General features: G+C 51.0%; 1 protein-coding gene across 6 annotated transcripts in view; it reads right to left on the bottom strand.

Moving 5' to 3' along the window:
- Positions 1 to 19,088, bottom strand: part of Gli2 (GLI family zinc finger 2) — a 221,748-nt gene that overhangs the window by 47,464 nt on the left and 155,196 nt on the right. For 5 of the 6 annotated variants that reach the window (XM_050124487.1, XM_050124484.1, XM_050124486.1 and 2 more), the window contains one exon: positions 10,046 to 10,151. The exons of the other annotated variant lie outside the window; for it this stretch is intronic. In XM_050124487.1, the coding sequence (XP_049980444.1) occupies positions 10,046 to 10,151 (106 nt within the window). The remainder of the gene's footprint in view (positions 1 to 10,045; positions 10,152 to 19,088) is intronic. 6 annotated transcript variants of the gene reach the window in all.

Below are 19,088 nucleotides of genomic sequence, written 5' to 3'. Positions count from 1 at the left end.
GTGTGTCTGTGTGTGCACTCATGTATGAATACAGCTGTGCAAGTGTGTCTGTGTATGCACTCATGTATGAATAGAACCCATGAAAGCACCACAAACTGTTCCATACATATTGTGTGTGCTACTCAGCTTTCCAAATACTTGAGATAAACTAACTCAGAAAAAAAAGAAAAGTTTTGAGCTGGGAAGATGGCTCAATCGCTGAAGTGCTTGTCACTCAAGAATGAAGACCAGAGTTCGATTCCCTAAACTTGTTTAATAAAATAAAAGCAGTTGTGGTGATGTACCCTTGTAATCCTGGTGTTTGGAAGTCTGTCAGGAGGATTCCTGAGGCAGTTTAACAAAATCGCTGAGTTCTAAGCATGTGAGAGAGACTTTGTGGATGGTCACAGAGGAACTGTCCTTTGGCCTGTTCCTGTACATACATGCACATATACACATATGTGTCCACTCACATGTGAACACACATATTTAAAAGAGTGATTTGTCTTGGCTCACAGTTAGTTTAGAAAATTTACAGGCACTGAGCCCTGTTGACTGGGGTCTGTCATGGCAGAGGACATCACAGGGAGGTAAGGAGGAGACGGAAGGGCAGCTTCTTTACCTCATGGTGGCCAGGTGCCAAGAGCAACGCCACCAACGGCAACTTCCCCCCACTAATCCCCACCCACCACAAAGGTTCCACCACTTCCCACAGCACCACAGGGTGGGGACCAAGCCTTGAACAGGGCAACGTTCTAACTTAGACCCAAACCACAGCACACTCCACATGTGATAACTCACTTATCCTCATGTGAATCCCGCCAGCGCTCTGTGGTTCCTTCAACACGACTGTGACCCAGTGCACGACAGAAGCAACTAAGGAAGGAAGTTTGAGTCACAGTGGAAGGGTGCAGTCCCTCATGGTGGGGAGGTGTGTGCGGCATCCAGCCAGGAAGCAGAGAGACATGGACGCTGGTGCTCCGCAATCTTTTACATCCTTTCAGTCCAGGACCCCATGGGAGGGCACCAAACCACATAGAGTAGGCCTTCTTGATTAACCCGATCTAGAAACCCCCTCACAGCAGGACTGGAGACTTTCCTCCTAGGAAATCTGCATACTGTGGAGTTGACAGGGTTAACCATTACAAGGGCACCCCCCCTCCCCTTTAGAGAAGAAGAAACTGAGGATTGCGGTGGTTAAGCAGCCAGCCCTGTATGTAAGAATACGCAGTAGGATCCGTATCCCAGCCCTACCTATTTCTGCCTCCATCCCGAGAGTGCAGAGTGGCCAATGTCCAGCAGAAAGAACCTCAAGGGACAGGAGAGGGAGCAGAGGATCACTTCCTGATGTCCTAGGACATCCTGGCCAGAAGCCTGTCCCTGCGACTGCTGGGAACACGCTCCTTCTGTACAGCCCCATGTCTACAGGACTACACCTTTACTCCCCAGTGGCTTGGGCCCCCAGCTGACCTCATCAGTGCTCCCCAAAGCCAAGGCCAGGAAGTATCTCTTATGCGAGCAGCTGCTATTCACAAAGATCAAAGACGAGGCATCTTATCAGACAAGCTCCTCATTAAACTTTTACGGGCCAGATTCCATTATAAATGAGTGGTCTGTCCTAGGCCACTGAGCTCGTTCCTGGGCAGAGAATCTGTTGTTCTCAGAGCAGGGGAGATGGCGGCGGGGATCACACTGCCTGGAGTTCAAATCCTACCTGTGCCAGACTAGGAATGTGTTACAGTTAACTGAAATGTCCCTCCAGTCACATGCGTTAATAACGTCTGGCTAACAGCTGGGAGGGGGAGGGGAGGTCTCTTTGCCTGAGGGTCCTCTCATGGCTATGCCGCTCCATCCAGGGCAGGCTGTCCACACAGTCTACGCTAGGCTCTCCCTCTGTCTGCTGACCTGTCTGTTGATCTGTGGCAGGTTTTAGAGAGAAAGAGCTCCAAAGATAGACAGCAACATAGCTGGGGAAGCCATGGCAGAGGAGGGACGAGGCTCCTGGTGGGTGACTCTGAGTCACCTAGCACCTCAGCCTAGGAAACAGGTAGACATGCCCTTCCAACGTCCCCTCCCATCTGCCTGTGGAGAAGACGGTTCTTTAAGAAGCACAAAGTGGATACAGTGCAGCCCACAAACAGGTACGGAGCCAAGAATCCAGAAGCAATCAGCCACATTTCCTCCTACCCAGCTGCTGCCCTTGCTGAATGGCTGAAGATGTCCCAAGCCCCAGGATCACGTTAGTAAGTCACAGGTGAGGGTTTATCAACAACAACAACCTTGGGAAAGCCATTTTCAAAGCCCCCAGACTAGAAAGTCAGCTAGCTGAGTATAGTCCCTGCAAAGAAATGACCATCTTAACTGACAGTGTGCCAATTTACGGGCTGGCATCTCCATTTGTATGCTCCTGCTGGGAACAGGCGGGAACTCATGTTTGTAAAAAACGGTTCCCTCGGGGGACTTTGCGTAAGGTGTGCCGACCACCTGGCATTCCGTCTGCTTCCTTCACACGCCCGCCAGCGTGCTGACTTTTCATGAACTGACAGCGAGACCCCAGAGCCATCTGTCCCCAGCCGGGGCCTTTCTGCCCTCTATGAAGAGTGGCCTTGCAGGACTATAAACTAAGTTTAAGTCAGGACCAAGTGATCTGCAGGGAGTCGTTTGCTGTAGTCGGACATAGAATGTGGGGTGGCTGGAAGACACGAGAAGACAGCAGGGCCCTGGTCACTCTCCAGCACACACTCCACGCCTTCTGCAAGCTGGGCTATGAATGAGGTCGGGGCACAGGAGATTTTAATGTTCCCATTTGAGAGGTGGCTATTGCTGTTGTTGAAAGGGAAGTCAGCCCACAGCTCTGGGCTTTGTTCCTGGATATAAAACAAGTAAGGATGTCCCTAAACACTGGCCTGTGTAAATTTTCAAATAAGCAGATCCCCAGGCCTCATCCTGGGCTAGAAAAATCAGAATGTCTGAAGCTGGGTTCCAAACATCTTTATAAGACGTGTGTGGGGAGAAGGGGGTGGAGATGGAACTCGGGTGGCAGGGCTGTCTGGCACACACAGTCCTGGGTTCCATCCCTGACGTAATAAATCAACAGTGGTGGTGCACATCTGTAATTTCAGCACCAGAGGTGGAAGCAGGAGGATCAGAAATCCAGTGTCATCCCCAGCTACACAGCAAGTCTGAGGCCAGCCTGAGCTACGGGATACCCTGTCTGAAAGAGAAACATCCCAGATCACTCAGACTGGGGCTTGCTACCCTGAGAGGTTTCTCTAAAGTCTTCTAGGCTGAAGGCAGTTCCAACTGGCTTTCTCTGGAAGCCTAGAGCAGAGCAGAGCTGGGCCCACAAGCAACACCGAGAGCAAAGAGAACACCAGCTTCCCGAACCATCAGCATGGCCTTCCGCTCAAGGGCCCAACGTGCACCGAGAGAGTGGTTCTTTTCTGGGGGACCAGCCCCGCCACACTCCCCCACATTCCCTCCAACACCCTGGCAAAACTGTTCTAAGAGCAGAGGCCCAGGGGGGAGCAAAGGGCTCCCTTCTTCTCATGGCAACATGGGCATTGCAGATGCTACAGGCCGGGTTATTTCCAGGCTCAGCAGGCTTTTTCTTCTTCCTCTGAAATCTTGGGAGCGTGTCCACATTGGGGGTCACAGAGAAGCCCTGACCAGTGTACCCCCATCGCTGGTGTTTTCCACAGAGCCAAGATGTTGCACTACAAGTTCAGGGACAGTATCAATGTACATGAGCATTATGGGAGATACTGCCATACACAGCCATCAGATACCACCACAAACGGGCATCATGAGCGATACCACCATACATGGGCATCATGAGCGATACTGTCATACAAGAGCATCATGAGCCATACCACCATACACGGGCATCATGAGCCACACCGTTATACAAGAGCATCATGAGCCATACCGCCATATATGGGCATCATGAGCCATACCGCCATACACGGGTATCATGAGCCATACCGCCATACACGGGTATCATGAGCCATACTGCCATACAAGGGCATCCTGAGTCATACCTCCATACATGGGTGTCATGAGCGATACCGCCATCCACAGGCATCAGATACCGCCACACACGGGCATCATAAGCGATACCTCCATACATGGGCATCATGAGACATACCGCCATACACAATAATCAGGAAGAAGTGTGATTTTTGCCAAAAGCAAGTTGGCATGGAAAGGGACTGGTGATTCAGCTTATGCCTCCAATCACAGTTTATCATCAAAGAAAGGACAGGGCTCACACAGGGCAGGGATGTGGAGGCAGGAGCCGATGCAGAGGCCATGGTAGGATGCTGCTTACTACCCTGTTCTTGTGGTTTGCTCAACCTGATTTCTTACAGAACCCAGGGCCACCACTAGGGATGGCACCACCCACAATGGGCTGGGCCCTCCCCCATTGATCGTGAATTAAGAAAACTCCCTACAGGCTTGCCCACAGCTGGATCTTATGGAGACATTTTTCTCAGTTGAAGTTCCTTCCTTTCAGATGACACAGAACTAGCCAGCACAGATCCCCAGCAGTTCTCACCTGGTCTTCATCCCATGACTATTTCCCGGGTACCCTGATACACTTGACCATCATCCCTGCTCCTGGGGCCACGGAGAGACGAATGCCCAAAGTCCTCCACTGAGGAGAAAGACTCCCTCCTCCCTGAGTCCCATTTCTGACCTACCTGTGCCCCCAGTCTGTCCTCCCACCTGTGATGAACCCTCTTCTGGACAGGTAAATGGAGACCCGCAGTCACAAACCTCTAAGAGCATGCTTCCAAACCTATTCCACAGACCACTACTCCATCCCAATGCGGGCTAGTGAGATGGCGTAATCAGGAAACTGTTGTTCACCTTCAAGCATAAGGACCCGAACTGAACCAAGCTAACAAAAAGGGGTGGCGGTGGCACACACCTTTGGGAGGCAGAGGCAGGCAGACCTCTGAATCCAAGGCCAGTCAGAGTTACATAATGAGACCCTGTCTCAATATCCCCCCTCCCCTGCCACATACACTTACAAAAAAAAAAAAAAAAAAGCTGAGGAGCCAGTGAGATGACTCAGCGGGCAAAGTGCTTACTGGGCAGACATGAGTACTGAGTTTGGATTCCCCAAATACCCACATAAAATCTGGATGTGGTGGCAAGTGTCTGTTAGGCCAGCGTCCAATCCGAGAAACTCACTGACCAGCTAGCCTAGCTGAAATGGTGAGCTCCGGGTCCAGTAAGAGACCGTGTCATAAAAGAATATGATGATGATAACAATGACAACGATGTGAAGAACGGTAGAGGAGGATAACTCATGGCGTGTGTTTTCAATCCACTGCTGGGGGGACAGACAGGCAGAACCTCAGGGCCTGCTGGCCACCCATAATAGCCTACTTTATATGGGTATTACAGGTCAGTGAGAGACCCTATCTTAAGAGGCAAGTTCCCGCCGAGCAGTGGTGGTGCACGCCTTTAATCCCAGCATTCAGGAGGCAGAGGCAGGCGGATCTCTGTGAGTTCGAGACCAGTCTGGTCTATAAGAGCTAGTTCCAGGACAGGCTCCAAAGCTACAGAGAAACCCTGTCTCAAATGAAAGAAAAAAAAAAAGGCAAGCTCCTGGGAACAGCAGCTGAGGCTGTTCTCTGGTTCCACTCCTACACATACACCTCCACAGTCGCGCAAATAAGCGGGCTTGTGGCTGTTACAAATGACAACTCAGAAGCAGAAGGAGAGAGAGCACAAGCAAGGAACTCAGGACCGTGAGGAGTGCACCCATACACTGAGACAAGGGGGATGTTCTATCGGGAACTCACCAAGGCCAACTGGCCTGGGTCTGAAAAAGCCCGGGTTAAAACCGGTCTAGCTGAACATAGTGGACAATGAGGACTACTGAGACCTCAAGAACAATGGCAATGGGTTTTTGATCCTACTGTACCTATTGGTTTCGTGGGAGCCTAGGCAGTTTCGTGGATGCTCACCTTACTAGACCTGGATGGAGGTGGGTGGCCCTTGGACTTCCCACAGGGCAGGGAACCCTGACTGCTCTTTGGGCTGACGAGGGAGGGGGACTTGATTGGGGGAGGGGGAGGGAAAGGGGAGGCGGCGGTGGGGAAGAGACAGAAATCTTTAATAAATAAACAAATAAATAAAAAAAATGACAACTCAGAGGATTCCACCATTAAGATCATCTCAGTGAGAGGTCTTGGGTTTGGCATTCAATGGGGATACTAAGGTGGACTGCCATTTTGTTAAGAGATTTATCAGAAGAGTGGTTAGCACCATGGACAGACAGACAGACAGCGGCATGATAAAAGCTCCAAGGAGTGTTCAGGACCACGCAGCAGAGCTGGGGTCCCTTCTTATAGGTCTCAGAAGAAGGGGATGTTTTCTGTCACATGACTGGTGGGTGTTCCACAGTGGACCTGCATCTGAGATGGAGATGGAGATCTCCACAGATGTGACAGGGTGGGGAGGAGGGCCACACTGAGTGGCGGTTCACCCAGTATATGCATAGCTCTCTGGCGTCCCAGAGTCTAGCAACCCGAGGCCTGCAAACTTCCTTGGGGATCTGAGAATGGCACCTGCCACTCTCCTGGAATCACAGCACCTGGGGGAGTCTGCAAGGGATGGGGTTGCAGATCTGCAGACAGACTCTTGGAGAGCTTGCCATTTCCTTCACAGCAGCTCTAAGAAAGAGGAAACTGGATCTATGGCTCCATCAGCCTCCAGTCTGCAACCTATCATTCAATAGATATGCCCGCTTCATAAATAAGAAAAATGAGGCTTGTGGGGTCGCCACCTCTTCTGCACTGGCAGGCAGCCTGGCAGGACTGAGATGACAGCAAGTCCTTGGGTATGATCGAGGCCCTCCTGTGGGCATATGGAAGGCCAGGGACCACGGAACTCAGAGCCTGCATATTCGGATCCTCCGCTTCCGGAGTTATGGGTCCTAAGAGCCACAGGCAGAGGTCTGAGTGTTCAAGCAGTGTGGGGCAGGAAGGGGCTGAGTGGAGCACAAAGGGCACCCAGCAGCAAGCAGAAGCTTATGACTCCGAGAGGCAGGCCGGGACTTAGACTCTACAGACAAGAGATGACATGGTACCTCATTTGCTGCGTGCCGCTTGCACAATTAGACACATTGGTGGTAGCAAGCAGACTACCACAGGGGCTTGATGGATTGGGGACTCCACCAGGCTCGGACCACATTAATCACAGAAGCCAGAACTACGGGGCCATTTTTCTTACAGGCGTTGTCTAGTTCTCACCTGGGATGGAGGGAGTAGGAGAAAGAGGAGGTGTGCCTACCAGAGCCTTAGGCCAGCCCTTTCTTGGCCTTGGTGGAAACCAGCTATCCTGATGTTCTCATGGAGCCTCTCAGGATGACCTAGCAAGTCACAGGGCCTACACTGCTTCCTGGCAGTGGGTTTGACAGACAAGATCCTCCAGGGCTACGTCCCAGAGTCCAGTCCCCTAAACCACATAGAAGCACATGGGCTACCTCCCAGCCTCCACACCATGACTCGGTGATATCAAATGATTAAGGACTAGCCCCTAAGAAGGCATGCATACTAATCTATTGAACCTGTCAATGTCGTCTGCATCATAGCTGTGATTGGGGGAACATGTTAGGATGCAGAGATGATCCTGGAGCCAGCTAGACCACCTCTAAAAGCAGCAGCAAGTGCCTCTGATAAAATAGACAGCCATGAAGAATGCCTTACCAGGGGAGGAGCGGTGTGAGGGCGAGTGCCGGGGAAAGGTGGGATGCTGTGAGGTTGGGGCTACAAGTCAAAAGATGTAGGCTCCCAGAAATGGGGAAAGACAGAGGCACGCGTTCTCTCCAGAACTGCGTGAGCAAACATTTGTGTTGTTAAGCTACTGCGCTGGTCATTTGTTATAGCCACAGGAAGTGAGCACACACCCCGTAGTTATCCAGTCTGCTGCAAAGGTCACGGAAGCCAGTGAGGAACAAGGTAACTTTCATGGCTAAGGGGCGATGGAGATAGCTCAGTGGACAGGAGCATTTTCTGTGCAAGACATGAGCTTGTTCTAATCCCCAGCACCCACTTAGAGAACTGGGCATAGCTGCGGATCTGTAAGCCTCTGCTGTGGGGGGACAGAAACTAGAGGACACGGAGGCTTCCTGGCTCTGTCTAGTTTCAGGTTCAGGGAGAAACTGTCTCTAGGGAGTGACAGTGAAGGGCATCTGATGTCCTGCTCTGGCCTCCACTTGTGTGTGTGCACACACGCTTGCACACACACAAATTCATGTACTCAGTGTAAGATCCTGCCCAAGGAAACACAGACTTAAGGGAAAACTATCCACATTTGCATCAGATATGTGAGTTACTTCACCATATTGGCACTGGATGATACGGGATGTTAATGTCTGAATAGCTGAATGGAGGACACGCTGTTTATATTATCTACTTTTTACAACTTCTGCATGCTTGAATTTACTCCAAAGTGAAAACTTGGCTATTGTGTATGGTGCATTATCTGTGTGAGTGTGTGTGTGTGTGTGTGTGTGTGTGTGTGTGTGTGTGTGTGTGTGTGCATGTGGGGGTTAGAGGACAACTGTGGTCCTCCTCCTCTGCTTTACATGGGTCACAGGGGTTGAACTTAGGTCACCAGGCTTGCACTCATGGAGCCACCTTGTCATTCCCCAACATTAAACTTAAAATTTGTTTCAAAAGAAAGCTGAAGTCCTGGGTTGTCTGTCTACTGTCTAGAAGGCAGTAGGTAGGCTGAAACAGTATCACTGGTGGGCTGGCTGGAATGTAGCAAAGGTACAATGATTTGAACATTGGAGCACACGGCTATGCCAACCAATTTTTTTCTAGTGGGAGATAGCGTCTCACGGGTGGGGTGCCAGCGGGGACTCTCTGCTCAACACTCTGTGTGTGCCTTCTACGGGTCTGTCATTGTCAGTACAGCCCCAAGGGAAGCTCAGAGTCTATGTGGAGAAGTATGATAACAGCTTATTCTGCTATGGCAACAGTGTTACGATACAGACAGGGTCGCATTCAGTTCTCAGGAGGTGGCTCTGCAGCTGAGGAGGTTCTAGAGCTTGGGCAGGCAACAGGAGCCAGCCATAAACGCAGGGTCAGCACCCTAGACAAAGGCCAGAGGCGAGTGGGAGGGGAAGGGGACAGGCAGAGGGACTCGCTTCCCAAGCACGGACAGCGGTGCAGAGCTGAGAGTAGGGAAACAGCCAAGGCCTAGACCCCTGTGATGGTTAAAACTGATGATCAACTTGGCAATGGGAACCGCGCAGGAGACACACATATATGCCTATAAGGTCTTTCTATATTAGGTTATTTGGGGAGGACCCGCCCTAACTGTGGGAGGCACTATGACATGGGCTGGGGTCCCACACTGAAAAAGGAAAGGCGAAAGCCAACTGAGCATCGGAATTCATCTCACTCTGCTTCCTGAATGTGGATGCTGTGTGACCAGCTGCCACGACTTCTCTACCACAATGGACTGTAGCTTCAAACCATGAACTTTCCTTCCTCATGTTGCTCTGGTCATGTTCTCTGTCCCTGCAGTGGGAAGAGTCATGGGGTCTCTCCTCTGCTGGGAGAGTGGTGGTGTAGGAGGCGGAGGGGCTGAGAACGGAGCAAACACCAAGAGAATGAGCATCTACCAGGGGCTGGAGGTCCTGGGTGGAAATGCCCAGGCACATCAAGCTGTTGCCTTTCTCCTTCGGGACCTCAAGATGGGAGGCAGGAGGAGACCTCAAGGCATCACTCTAGGCTTGTTTTAAAGAAGAGGGGACACCTGGGGTAGTAAAAAGGGCGGCTCCAAACCATTATGCCAGGGCAGTCTATACCTAAGGTTATATTTCTGACTTGAGTTTGGGGTACTGGATGGGTGATGAGCCTCCAATCATGTAGGGATCAATGAGGAAGCTTAAAGTCCCAGGCCATAGTGATGGCATGTGACCCGAGCTTGCTACTCAGAAGAAACCAGAAGGTGGCAAGTATGCGAGTATCACCTGCTCATGGGTGAACAGTGGCTGCACACCAGGAGCGGCAAGCAGATGGAAGCCAACACTTACCCATGAACACCGTGGACTGAGTGAGGATCGTAATGGTACCGTCCTTCCTGGTGTCTCATGTCAATCGGCAAAGGCGCATGGAAAGGCGGCAGGAGCTGCTGAGGAACTGTGGAGAGGGAGGGAGAGAGAGAGAGAGGACTTCAAAAACTTTCCCCCTCCCTGGAAAAATAATTTTCAAAAGGCTTTAAGCTCCATGAATTCCTGAGCGAGAGTGGTCAGGACAAGGGACTCCGTGATGCCTGCACTATCACACACCCACGAAGGGGATGAATTAATAATCAAAGCCAGGCTGAGAATCCTACATCTTCCACATAAAAGATCCCCAGCCGTGCTCTTGACAAAGACAAGCAGCTCAATGCTCTTTGAACTTGGGGAACCCAGCTTGGCCGCAAATCAGGGCTGACAGCGCTGACAGGCTCCGACTCCCGCCAGCTTCTGCCCACCCCGGCTTGGCTGCGTGTGGCTTCAGTAGTTTCAGGTAGCTACTTTAGATCTAGTGTGCACACGGGCTGTACATGTTTACCTAGAACCATCTGTGAAACAAGGCCAGGCCTGGCTTGGGGGCATTTGCTTAGACGGCTAATTCTCTGCTCTGCGTACATGCATGTGTGTGTGTGTGCGCGCATGTGTGCACATGTGTTCACATGTATGTGCAGACTAGAGGACGACTTCAGGTATTGTCTTTAGGTGCAATCCACACTGTTTTATAAGACAAGGTCTCTCAACGGGGCTTGCGGTTCACTGATTAGACTGGGTTGACTGGTTAGTCCCAGTGACCCACCTGTTCCTGCCTTCCCGATGCTGGGATAGTAAGCACATCATATGTCACCACTCCAGGTTTCTGACACGTGTGTGGGGACTGCATCCTCATGAGTACATGGAAAGTTCTTTACTATCTCCCCAGCCCCAAACAATGGTAAACTTAACTCTTTTATCACAGTACCATGGAAGAGAATTTCCTAGCATTGAGACTACGAGGAGCAGCCTTATTTCAGCGCGTCTATCCAGGCACACGGAGCTGTCAGCAGCCCCGATGATGTGAGCGATGCACAGTCAGACCCAGCCCCACTTCCCTGGCCACCGGCCTTCTGACTGCGGGATGCATGCACAGAGGAGCGTAATGCTCCAGTCCTTCGCCTTTTCCCAGCCTACTTGTTAAAAGGCCCTGTTTTCCTAAAGCCTATAATTACGTTTGCCTCTGGGGCACCCAGGCATTTTCTTTCAATAAGCAAAGAGCATCCTGCAATTATCACGATGATTTGTTGAGCGCAGGCCAAGCGCAGTCGGGGGCTGACTCAGCTCTGAACTGACACACGCATGTTGGTGGTTTCAGTCCTGGAGGCACCCGCCAGCATGCATGGCTGGGAAGATAACTGAGTGGACCCAAATTCAAAGTCAGAACCCACATGAAAAGCCTGGCGAGGTGGTGCACACTCATAGACCTGGCTCTGAGGAGAAAGACAGGAGGTTCCCTGGGGCTCTCTGGCCAGACAGCCCAGCCCCACTGCCAGGTCTCAGATCCTGCTGAGAGACCGCGTCTCAGAAAACAAGGTGGACGGCATCTGAAGAATGAACAGAGATTAACCTCTGGCCTTCATACACATGTGCACGTGCAAACATCACCCACACAACACATGCACCTTACATACGGGAAGATGCCCACAAACATCCATTTTCACCACTCTAGAAAGTCAGGCGACACCACACTCAGGCCACGAGGCTGTCACCACTCCACCTACAGGACTTCAGCACGCTAAAGGGGACTGTCCCCACCACGCAGCCCACTAGTCCCTTTCTCTGACAACAGTCACTCTGCAGTCAGTCTTTGCGAATCAGTATAGCCCTTGTCCTTTTGTGTCTGGCTTACTTCACTCAGCGTATGTCCTTGGGGTTCACCAAATTGTGGAACAGGATGTAATTTCCTTTCCAGGCTGAATGCTATTCCACTGTATGGATATACCACATTTTGTTTGTCTGTTAAGCTGTTGGTAGACATTTCGATTTAATGCTATCAATTTCAGGAGACGTGGAGGACAGAGTCTTACTAATGTTGCATCCCGAGCTGACCTTGAATGTATGACAATCCTCCCTCTGAAGATGATCAGCCTGCTGACTGCTGTGATCTTAGCATGAGCTGCCCACCCTGCTTTAATGGGAAGAATTCTCAACGAGAGGAAACTTTCCCCATGAATTAAAAAAGATTACTAATTTAGTGCGTGCACGCACATGTGCATGTGTGTGTGCGTGCGCACGTGTGCATGTGTACTGTATGCTGCTGTATACAGGTACCCAGAGGCCAGAAGTGGACACCCGATTCCCCAGAGTTAGAGTCACATTAAGGGTCCTGATATGGGTACTGAGAACTGAATGGGGCCCTCTGAAAGAGCAGGAAGTCTATTACCCACGAACCATCTCTCCAGGCTTCTGAAATTTTAACTTCACCGTCCCATGCTTGTGGAGCTCTCCACTAGGGACTAAGCGAACAGAAACCACATCTCTCTGACATACTAAACTGGCAAACCAGACCCAGTGGGGAGCCAGCGGGGGGACAATAGGCACTTGAACCAGCCTGGTTCTGGCATCTTAAGCTGCATAGAAGCAGATGGCCTCCCTTTTCTGTGGCTCGTGTCTACGGCCCTCTATATCGCCACACACAGTTCACTGGCCCACTGGCCCTTGCACCAGCCTGCAGCCCAGTCCCTGGAGCCCTGCTGTAACAGGACAGCACACACTCGTTCCGTCACTCAGGCTCACACTCAGGCTCACACCCACAGCCACTGAGCAGTCTTTGCAGCCCCAACTCTTCATGCAAGTAAGTAAAGGGATGAAGACTAGCACCGATTCATCTTAAGTCTTGGCTATTTCAGCTCAGTGGAGGTCATCCCCCTCAAGCTCCTGATGGAAGCTTCCATAAACAAACACTTGCCCAAAGCTCTCTGTGAGGAAGTTTTAGCTTCTGGCTCTTGAGAGGATGCCCAGGAACACCAGGAGAAACAGGAAACAGAGCTACCTTTGGGCTGGGAAGACAGTGCAGCGGGTAAGAGCACCTGCCTTGCAAACATAAGGACCCAAGTTCTAATTCCTGGCATGTGTGTAAAAGCTGGGCACGGCCACCTGGAAGCCAGTACTGTAGGGGACAGGGACAAATGTCCCTGGGGCTTGCTGGTTGCCAACCTACCTCCAGGTTCATTGTAAAACCCTGTCCAAAGGAAGAAGGTGGAAAGTTAGAGAGAAAGATACCGATGTCTTGCTCTGGTCTTTGCAAAATGCACGTGCACCTGCACACACACACGCACATGCACCAGACATAGATCCACACACCTCTTCACCCATATATATACACACACACACACTTAGATCCACACACTTAAATAAATATATTTGTCAGCTGAAAGCATATGTTTTCATTGTGGTTTTTTTTTTGTTTTGTTTTTTCAAGGAAAAAAAATCCAGATTAAATCATGTCCTTCCAGCACAGCGTGCATGCACACGCACATGCACATGCACACGCACACACACACACCATATGCCATTTCAAAGAAATGTCTCTTTTCAAGTTTCTAAGGAAGAAGCTCAAAATGGAGAATGTTCAAAGGCCACGCCCTGTCCCCTGGAAAAATGCATTTTGCACATTTGTTTTTGATCTTGCACAGTGAGACCCTGAGGAGGTGGAGTGGAGGTGACTGCCACTAAAAGTCCAAAACTTTTGTATGCTAACTCAAACACCATATGCTCCTTGGCTGGTAGGGTCTGGTGAGGAGACATTTGTGTGAGGAAACTGCTGGACAGAAGCAGAGAGAGTCCTTCCCTGGAGGTTGAACTTGTTAGGGCCTCATGACAACCACAGTGGTGAACGAAGTGGGGTCCTTACACAGAAAACTCAGAACACGTGAGTCAGGGAAACACAACTAGAAGTCATTTCAGCCACAGGACGGTTCCGAGATAAGTCACATGCGCCATGGAGATACCTCCCAGAGAGGGGGACAAGAGACTACCCACTGGACATGACCCGTAGACTGGGTCCTGTGTATCAGACTGGAGGCATCTCAGCCTTCCAGGCTTGTAGGCAGAAGTTTCTGACCTGTCCGGTCCCATAGCTGTTCAGTCCCAAAGAAACACACAGAGGCTTATGTTAATCATAAACTTTTGGTCTAATTAGCTCAGGTTTATTACTAACTAGTTTTACAATTTAAATTAACCCATAATTCTTGTCTGTGTTTAGCCATGTGGCTTGGTACCTTTTCTCAGTGAGGCATTCTCATCTTGCTTCCTCTGCATCTGGCTGATGATTGCATTTCTGCCTTTCCTCTTCTCTTAGTCTGATTGTCCCACCTATACTTCCTGCCTGGCTACTGGTCAGTCAGTGTTTTAGCAAACCAACACAAGTGACCAATCTTTACAGGGTACAAGAGCATTCTCCCACAGCAAAGGCTGTCCACTCCCTGGAGAACAGGCACCTCCAAGTTTCCTGCCTTTTCAGTTCTGACTATGAGATGGAACCAACTCAGAGCACATGTGTGCTGTGTGAGCGGACCAGGGAAGCGTGTTTCTTGGAGAAGTCCTGTTGCCAGGTATCTGTTGAGCCTTTGCACAACATAGGTGGTGTGCTGGTTGTTCTTCATTGTCAGTGTGATGGGATATACAATCACCATGGAAAAACACTCCTGGGTGAAGCTGTGAGGGTGTTTCCAGAAAGGTTTCCCCGAGCAGGGAAGACCCGCCCTGAGTGTGGGACAGCGTATTAGTTTCTGTACTGCTGCTGCGACAAACACCATGAACAATGCCATGTATAGAAGGAAGGTTTATCTGGTTTAAGGGTGCAGAGGGATAACTGTCTGCTGTGACGGTAAGACACACGGCAGCTGGAACAGAAGCTGACAGGCCACGTCTTGAACAGAAAACACAAAGCAGAGAGGAAACTCTTTAAACTCTCAAAGCCCACTTCCAGTGACATAGGCCACACCTTCCCCAACTCCCAAAATGTATCACACCACCAACTGGGGACCAAGTACTCAAATGCACAAACCATGGGAGGAAGAGCTTATTCAAACCCCCACAGATGGGCTGGGGTCCTGGACTGATTAACAAGGAGAAGGAAAGCTGAGTGGCAGAACTCATCTCTTTCTGCTTCCCAAGGGCAGATGCAAAGTGACCAGACACCTGTGTTCCTGCGCCCATGTCTTCCCACCACGGTGGACCAGACACCTGTGTTCCTACGCCCATGTCTTCCCACCACGGTGGACCAGACACCTGTGTTCCTGCGCCCATGTCTTCCCACAACGATGGTCCGGGCATCTAATGCTCCTGCTCTGGTGCCTTCCGACCAGGATGGGCTAGGAGCCAGGTCCTTCCCTAGAGAATTTCTTTAAATCCTTTTTCCCACGTTGCATTTGTTGGGTATTTTAAGTACTACAACAGGCCTATGCTGTGGTAAGGCTCGAGCGTATATAAATGCAGCCTGCAGGGCAATGAGGCCGAGGAAGGGCAGCTCGCTGGAGCTGACTGGCCAGGGTTGTGGTTGTCTCTATGACCAAGGATCAAGAAAGCAAGCGTGGTGCTTTCTTGATCCTGAATGCTGGGTCCTCTGCCCTTGGGTTGTGGCCAGGGGACCAAAACATTCAAGAATGAAAGGTGCTTGTACTGAGAGTTTGTGTGCGAGTGCACACATGTGTATGTGGGTGTGGGTGTGGGTGTACGCGCGCACATGTGTTCCTTTAGAGAAGCAATTGGCTCTCTGGAGCCTCCAGGTAGCCCCATGTCAGGAAAGCAGATCTTTTAACTCCCGGAACAACTGTCTGCCTCCAGAGCCTTCAGGTCAGGGTACTGCGCCCCTGGGGAGGACACTCACTGCTGTTCATCCATCATGGGCTTTGCGGGTGAGCACCTTGCTGCGGGCACTCTGAAGCTGGAGCCAGCTCTGACCTCCTGAAATGAGGGGATCTCATGGTGCCTTGCCGGAGGGACTTCCACTTTCCCTCCCACTACGGAAGAATCTATCTGAACTTTCCCAGTTAGTGAATAATGGTGCATGTCCCTTCAGCTTAGAACCTCCCATGTCTGGGCTGGGGAGATAGCTCAGTTGGGATGGGAAAATGCTTGCCTTGTAAGCATGAAGTCACAAATTCGATCCTCAGAACCCGGGCAAAAGGTGAGTGGTAGGCACCGTCCCAGTGTGGGGGAGAGGGGAGGTGAGGACCGACTGGCAGACACCTGACTCACTAGCCAGCCGGTCTAGCCTGACTGGTGAGCTGCAGAGTAGTGAGACACCTTGTTTCAGAGGACGTGAACAGTGTTCCTGAGGGTGACATCTGAGGTTGGCCTCTGGCTTCTAGGAACATACATACAGGTGTGTAAGTGTGCCTGCATATGCACAAACACAGATATATCAGAAAAAGGGTCTTCCTTGTGTCTGTTTGTTTTTATTTTATTTTATTTTATTTTATTTTTTGTTTATGTTTTTTGAGAAAGGGTTTCTCTGTAGCTTTGGAGCCTGTCCTGAAACTCTTATAGACCAACTGGTCTCGAGATCCACCGGCCTCTGCCTCCCGAGTGCAGGGATTAAAGGCGTGTGCCACCACGGCCCAGCTCCTTGTGTCTTAAGTAAAATCTAGGGCAATTATGTTATCACTTCCCTCCAAAGTGAACAAGCCTGGCTGGCAAGACAGTGCAAGGAATTCTCACTCCTGTCCAGATGGCTCACTGGGTCATTCTCCTCCTAGCGGAAGGGCATGGGTAACAAGTGACACTTATGTCTTTGAACAGAAAAGGTGGTGAAGGGAAGATGGCTCAGGCAGTAAAGTGTCACACAAGCCTGAGGAGCTGAGTCTGGGTTCTCTTTCCTGGAAAAGGAAAAGTTGGGTGTGGTGTTACATGCCTGAAATCCCCGTGGTGGGCAGGGAGAGACAGGCAGATTCCTGGTGGTTCACAGCCAGCCGGCCTAGCTGAATCAACCAATTCCAGTCTTAACAAAAAACAAAAGCCGAAAACCGAATACAAAACAAGGTGCAAAGGGCAGGATCCATAGCTTTGCAGACAGGAGCTCTGGCAAATGGAGCCCTCTTGGCTGTCCATCACATGCCGGGCCGCAACCCCTAGACAGCTCAGGCTGGTTACTCCCCACGTGCCTCTCCAGTACCTGTGGCCACTGTGTGCGGGGTAAAAACGACAAAGGAATGTGTGGGCAGCCCTCATTTATATAATGTCTAGACACATGGCCTTGGCATCATCAGGGATGCAGCCTCTGGGTCACCTAGACTTTTCAGTGCTGTAAAGATGAAGGAGTGGACCAGAGCTGGGAGTCTTCACTGAGCTGGGCTTGTCCTCAGCCCACTTTGCCGTGTGGACAGCCTCCAAGGCTAGCTTGTCAGACAGGCGGACTCAGGTGGCCGAGTGCTCTCAAGGCCCTCGCCTCAGAGCTAGAATGGCTGGCACTAAAACAGTTAAGAAGCAAGCACACCTCAGTCCTCAAGGCCTAGCATGCCTGTCTTCAGGGCCTTGCACAAATGGCATGAGTTCCCAGGAACCAGCCACAGGACAAATTGCTGTCACAGGCCCCTGCTGGGCGCCACTGCCTTACAGGATGCTTTTAATACGAAGAATGACGTCCTGAGTGGCTGCTTCACGGCATGAGATTAAAAAGTGTTTCGGTCTCACTTGGGGGGGGGGGTGTCAAAATCAAGCCAGACATTCAAGAGCAAACTGAGTTAGCACCTTGGCCTACCCCTGGCTGAGGCATTACTGACAAAACAGCAGCTGGAAAAGCACATGGGGCTGGGCTGGAGCCAGCAGGAGCCGATGCATGTGGACAGTGTCCTGGGGTTGAGCTCAAGGCTAGGAAGGCAAGAGAGAAGAAACAAGCAGACTCCCAAGAGGAAAATGCCAAGGGAGAGGCCATCCGAAACCTCGGGGAGACTGGACTGTGTAATCTGTCCCTTTAGATGGTGTTCCTGAGCTAACACGAGACAGACCACAAGAGCAGGCTGGGGCTAGCACAGACGGTAGTGCTGAGGGTGTCACCTCAGTGAGTCATCCTGTGCCTCAGTTTCCTCATCTGTGAAGTGAGGACAATGACAGGCCAGAGCCAGAGGGGGACAGCATACCACAGAGCCCGCAGGAGCACCAGTGTGGCTGTCACTACTACCTGCTCTGCTGAGCTCCATCCTCTTCCGCAGGGGCTGGGACACAGAGGGGAGCTTCGCAGGACCCTGGAAACCCCCGCCATCTGTCATGGGGAGCAGCAGGGGCTACTCAGCCAGTTCTCTTTGACCAGTGGGTCCAGAGTTAGGGAGTTTGTGTGTCCTTGTTCATGTGTGCACATGTGTGTGTGCGAGTGGACAGTTTCTGGTGTCAGACACCATCCACATTTCCTCCTTTCTTTTCCCTCTCTTTTCCTTTTGATCCTCTTTCTTTCCCCTTTTCTTCTTCGACACTTTCTTTCTCTCTCTCTGCTTTTGAAACATGGCCTCTCACTGGGACCTGGAGCTCAGCCATCAGGCTAGGCACGCTGGTCAGTGACACCTGGCAGCTGCCTGTCTCTACCTCCCTAGCAATAAGGTTACAAGCACACACCACCATGCTTAGTGCTTTCTCAGTGGACACAGGGCATCAAACCCGAGTCCACATCCTGCAAGGTAAGCATTTGCCATCTGAGCATCTCCAGCCCCGGGTTAGGGAATCTTAAGTTCAGAAGAAACATGAGATAGGTCAAGCCTGAATAAGCCGGGCAATGTCTAGTTCATAGAACCCGTTTCCTAGAAAGCTGCGTGATAGCCCCCAGAACAAACAGCGGATGTGACGCGCAGGACTGTAGTTCTGGGACTCTGAAAAGGTGTGAATCTACAGGCAGGGCCAGTGCAGCTGCTAAGGTGCTTGTCTCACAAGCACAAGGGGAGTTTGATCCCCTAGAAGAACCCATGTTAGAAAAGTTTGGTGTAGTATTTGCTTGTAGTCCTATAGCTGGGGAGGCAAAGACAGGCAGATCCCCAGGGCTTGCAGGCCAGCCAACCTTGCCTCCTTGGGGAATTCCAGGCCAGTGAAAGACCCT

Source organism: Alexandromys fortis, unplaced genomic scaffold, assembly GCF_014885135.2.
Source record: "Alexandromys fortis isolate MF-2015 unplaced genomic scaffold, M_Fortis_MF-2015_v1.1 scaffold_232, whole genome shotgun sequence".
In the NCBI taxonomy this organism is placed as follows: Eukaryota; Metazoa; Chordata; class Mammalia; order Rodentia; family Cricetidae; genus Alexandromys; species Alexandromys fortis.
Note: the sequence above shows the minus strand (reverse complement) of the source record. Positions and strands in the feature narration are given on the sequence as shown.